At 39.7% G+C, this 5,508-nt stretch overlaps 1 protein-coding gene across 1 annotated transcript in view; it reads left to right on the top strand.

The window, feature by feature from the left end:
* Positions 1 to 4,499: 4,499 nt before the first annotated feature.
* LOC106878050 (mothers against decapentaplegic homolog 3) overlaps positions 4,500 to 5,508 on the top strand; it is a 55,090-nt gene continuing 54,081 nt past the window's right edge. Inside the window, exon 1 of the mRNA XM_052977399.1 lies at positions 4,500 to 4,787. Coding sequence (XP_052833359.1) covers positions 4,585 to 4,787 — 203 coding nt within the window. The 5' untranslated portion in view covers positions 4,500 to 4,584. The remainder of the gene's footprint in view (positions 4,788 to 5,508) is intronic.

Genomic DNA, 5,508 nt, shown 5'->3' with positions numbered 1-5,508 from the left:
GTGTGTGTGTATGAATTTTTATTAATATTTAGCAGAAGTGGCACGAGTGATTCGAAGTCCAAGAGTTTCATGTGTTGGCGTTTATACGTGTCTTCTAGAATTAAATTATCTCTTTGAAATTCAACTGTTTTTTTTTTTACTGAGCATTTAGATAATTCTGCAAGAATATTCTCGTCATTCTTAGAAAATATATTCCTTTACAGTTCTATCTACCTATCTATCCATCTATCTATCTATCTATTTCCCTATCTATCTATCTTGATCTATCTATCTATCTAACTATCTATCTATCTGTCAATCTATCTATCTGTCCATCCATATCTATCTATCTATCTATCTATCTACGTATCTATGTCTGTCTGTCTATCTCTCTCTCTCTCTCTCTATCTATGTTTATTTCTGTCTGTCTGTCTCTCCATCTATTATCTATCTCTCTTTATACGTCTCTCACTTTATCTGTCTGCCTGTCCCTCTGTACCAAGCTGTCTCTCTCAATTTATTTATCTATTTCTTTTTCTACGTCTCTCCCTGTCTATTTATTTACCTACCTGTCTGTCTATATCTCTCTTTCTATCTATTTATACATCTCTCTTTATCTGTCAGTTTGCCTGTTTTTCAGTCTATCTGTTTGTCTGTCTTCCAATTTTATCAAGCTATTTATTTTTCTCTCTGTTTATAAGTCGCTGTGTCAGTCGATTTATTTATGACTGAGTGTGTCCGTCTATCTCTTTCTCTATCGATCTATGTCTGTCCATCCATCTATCTATCTATCTATCTATCTATCTACCTATCTATGTGTGTCTGTCTATCTATCTATCTATCTTTCTATCTATCTATGTCTGTCTATCTATCTATCCATCTATGTCTGTCTGTCTATCTACCTGTCTGTCTGTCTATCTATCCATCTATCTATGTCTATCTATCTATCTATCTATCTATCTATCTATCTATCTATCTATCTACCTGTTTATCTATATATCTACATGTGTGTGTGTGTGAGTGTGTATTTCTCTAAGACATTTTCAATCTTACATTTCTACAACAAAAACATAAAACCAAAAAAAAAACCCAGCAAATCAAAAGTTGCCAAGATGCAGGAGAAAGAAAAAGAAAAAGAACCTGACACAGACAAAGATAGGAGAGAGAGAGACAGAGAGAGAGAGATGGAGAAGAAGAAGGTGATGGAATTACAGACGAAGAGAAGGAAGTTGGATGGAAATTGTCTGGGGGAAAGTCTTTCAACAATCACAGGAATGGTGAAAGTCATCCGAAATGGGCGAAAGATGTGGAAAAGAGAGAAGAAAATTGATTCTGCACAGGGATGAGAGAAGACGCGAGAGGGAGGAGAAGGAGGCGAGTAGATGTGAGTGGGAGGGTAATATATGAGGGAGAGAGAGAGAGAGAAACGGCAGGGAAAAACTCAATGAAAGAGAGAGAGAGACACACACAGATAGACAGAAAGAAATAGAGAGACAGAGGTATATATACACTGAGAGAAAGAGAGGGATAAACTCACTGAAAGAGAGAGAGATAGATACAGATAGATAGAAAGAAATAGAGAGACAGAGATATATAGACACTGAGAGAAAAGAACAGACAAACATAAATAACGGGAGTGGGAGGAAAACGGGAAGTGTGGTAGGCGGAGGTAGTCGTCACACAAGTCGGCGGAAGATAAACAAAGTGTGACAGGAGGGGGAGGTAAGCGAAGTGAGTGAGAGGGTAACGTTGAGTAAAAGTGAGAGAGAGAGAGACACACAGAAAGATGTGAAGACAGAGGTAGATAGATAGATAGATAGATAGGGATAGGTAGATAGACAGATAGATTGGTAGATAGATAAATAGACAGATAGATAGATAGGTAGGTAGATAGATAGATAGATAGTGAATGAAGTGAATGAAAAGGAGAGATACACATAACACCCAAAGGAAGGGAAATGCTGGCGAATGAAAGAGAACGAATGAAGCGGAATGAGAGAAAGAAGGATACGTAGATGAATAAAAAAGACATGGAAAAACTATATAATGAGGAATATAGTGGAATGATAGAACGAGAGAAAGATAGGGAAGGAGGTACAGACGTTTAAAAAGAGATTGTTAAGCCATAAGCATGGGATGTGGAATAAGAAAATGTGAGGGAGGAACATGGTTGTCTGAGAGAGAGAAGGAGACAAGAGACAGATAGATACATAGGGAGAGTGAGCGGGAAAATAGATAGAGAGGGGGGGAAAGGGAAAGAGAGTGAGAAAAGGTGTATAAGAGGTGCTGGATGAGAAGAAAGACAAAGAAAATATAACTTGTTAAGACAGAGAAGGATAAAGGGGGAGAAATAGTTGGGGGATAGGAAGAGGGAGAGCGAGAGAAAATGATTGTATGAGTGAGAGTGACAGAGAGAGAGAGAGAGAGAGGGATAGATAGATATAGATAGAGAGAGAGGGAGAAGAGTGAAAATCCAGATGCATTGCTGTGTGTGGCATGGAGAGAGAATGGTTGAGTTTGAGTGAATCACAGGGACAAAGAGAAGGGAAAGGCAAAAATATAGAGAGAGGGATGAAAGAGAGAGAGAGACTGAGAGAAGGGGAGAATACAAAGGGAGACAGAGAGAGAGGGGGAGATGGAGATTTACGGAGAGACAAAAAGAGAGGGAATAAATGAGTGAGACAAAGAAAGATAAAGAGTTAGAGAGAGAGGAGCAGGAGTAGGAGTAGGAGGAAGAAAAAGACATAAACACAGAGATGGGGAAAACTGAGTGTGATTTTAAGGGTAGAAAGAAGGGGAGGAAACAGAGAGGGAAGAAAAGTGAAGGAGTAGCATGGGAGAAGGCTGAGAGATATAAGAAAGAGTGAGAGAGAGAGAGAGGGAAGTAGGGTAAATTGTTCGTACTATCAGGGAAACTGAAGGAGAGAGAGAGAGACATAGATACGTAGAGAGGGGAAGTCGAAGTGTAAGCGAAAGGGGTGAGCAGTAGAATATGAGAAAGAGAAAGGGGCAGAATGTGAGAGATAGACAGAGAGATAAAGAGAGAGGGAACGACATGGGTGTGAGGTGCGGAATGAGAGAGGAAGAGGAGAGATGGTGATATACAGATAGACAAAAAGAGGGAGTGAGAAGTGAGAAGCAGGTATATCAAGCGAGGGAGAAGTGGAAAGGTAAAGAAGGAAAGAGGAGTGGAATGAGGGAGCAGGGGTATGAAGGGGAGAAGGAAAGTGAAATAGATATAGATAGTAAGAAGGGGAGAGGATAGAGAGATATACAGATAGACAAAAAGAGAGTATGAGGAGTAGAAAAAGGGATACACGAGGCAACAATAGGAAAAGAATGAGAGAGAGGGGGTGAAATGGGAGACAGGTAATGCTACAGAGAGGGAGAGAGAGAGATATACAGATAGACAAAGAGAAAAAAACAACCAGAGTGTGAAGAACCGAAAGATGTACAAAGACAAAAAGAGAGGGGGAAACAGATATAAGGATGAGGAAAAAGAGAGGAACACACTAGTGTGAGGAAAGGAATGAGAGAGAGAGAGAGGCAGGGAAAGAGAAGGGAGGAAGAAACAAAAAGAGAGTGAACGAACTGGGTGTGAGGAGTGGAATGAGGGAGATAGGGTATGAGATGTGGAATGAAAGAGGGAGGGGGAGATAGAGAGTAGAAAGGGAGAAAGAGATATAGTGATAGATAAAGAGAGAGGAACAAAGTGAGGAGTGAAATGAGGGAGGGAGAGAGAGAAAAATGGGAGACATATAGAGGCGGAGAGATATACTAATAAGCAAAAAAGAGAGGGATCAGAGTGTGAGGTATAAGATGAGAGAGATAGAGTGAGAAAGCGAAGGGAGGAAAAGACCGACAAGAAAGAGAGGTAACGATCAGAGTGTGAGGTGCAGAAAGAGAGAAACAGACAGAAAAGAGAAGGGAGGGAAAAGCAGACAAAAAGAGAAGGAACAATCAGAGGGGCAGAGTGAGAGAGATAGACTGAAAAAGAAAAGAGAGTGAATGACAGACAAAAAGAGAGGGAACAATCAGAGTGTGGGGTGCAAAATGAGAGGGACAGACAGAAATAGAGGAGGGAGGGAAAGTCAAACAAAAAGAGAGGGAACAATAAAAGTGCAGAATGAGAGAGACAAACAGAAAAGGAAAACGGAGGGATAAGGTAAGGACAAAAAGAGAGGATAGAATCAAAGTGTGAGGTGCAGAATGAAAGAGACAGATAGAGAAAGAAAAGGGAGGGATAAGGTAAGGACAAAAAGAGAGGATAGGATCAAAGTGTGAGGTGCAGGGTAAGAGAGACAGACAGAGAAAGAGGAGGGAGGAAAAGACAGACAAAAACGAGAGGGAACAACGAAAGTGTGAGGAGTAGAACGAAGGTGACAGGGTATGAGGTGTGGAATGAAAGAGAGAGAGGGGAGAGTAAAATGAGGGAGAGGGAGAGATAGATAGAGGCTAGAGGCAAAGGGAGGGAAAATGTCTGAGTGTAAGTCCTAAGTGTAAGCGTGTAAGAGAGTAAGAGTATGAGTGTAAGGAAGGAGGGTTTGTGTGAAGGGCGGAGGCGACGAGAGCGAGCGAGAGGTGCGGAGCGAGATTAGGCGAGACATGAATTCGTTGTCACCGTTCACGCCACCGATAGTGAAACGTTTGTTAGGTTGGAAGAAAGGAGAATCGGAAAAAGAAGACAAGTGGTCCGAAAAGGCGGTGAAGAGCCTGGTTAAGAAGCTGAAAAAATGTGGAGGCATTGACGAACTGGAGAAGGCGATAACTACTCAGGAGTCGAACACCAAGTGTATCACGATCGCCAGGTAGGTTTGAAAGCTAGGCCAGAGTGTGAGGGTGAGTGGGAGTGCCGCCTTACACTCACACACGCACACGCTCAAGCACACACACACAAGCACATACACGCACATTGCATAACATAGATATATACATACATATATATATATTTATGTATATATGTATATATATGTATTACACACGCACTCACTCACTCTGTTATTGTGTATACGATCATATATTTTGAGGGTGTCTATACGTATATATGTATATGTATGTATGGCTATGTGTATGGATGTATGTATGTATGTGTGGCTATGTATGTATATATATATGTATGTATGTATGTATGTGTACACAAACACATGTACGGTCTCTCACAACCGTGTTGTTTGTGTATATATGTATATTTGTATGTATATATGTGTATGTATATATGTATATGTATGTGCATATGTATGTATGTATATGTACATATGTATGTGATTGTATGTACGGCGATCGCCGTACGAACGTATGTATGTGTTTGTATATACAATATGTATATGTATGAACATGTATATGTATAAATATGTTTGTATGTACATATGTATGTGTATGTACATATGTATGTGCATGTACATGTGTGTATGTATGTTTGTATGTACATGTATATTGTATGTATATGTATATGTATATATATTTGTACATAGGTATACGTACATGTATATACATGTATATATATATATATATATATATATATATATATAT

The sequence above is a fragment of the Octopus bimaculoides genome, chromosome 28 (genome assembly GCF_001194135.2).
Source record: "Octopus bimaculoides isolate UCB-OBI-ISO-001 chromosome 28, ASM119413v2, whole genome shotgun sequence".
Classification (NCBI taxonomy): Eukaryota; Metazoa; Mollusca; class Cephalopoda; order Octopoda; family Octopodidae; genus Octopus; species Octopus bimaculoides.
This window is presented reverse-complemented; position numbering and strand designations above follow the sequence as displayed.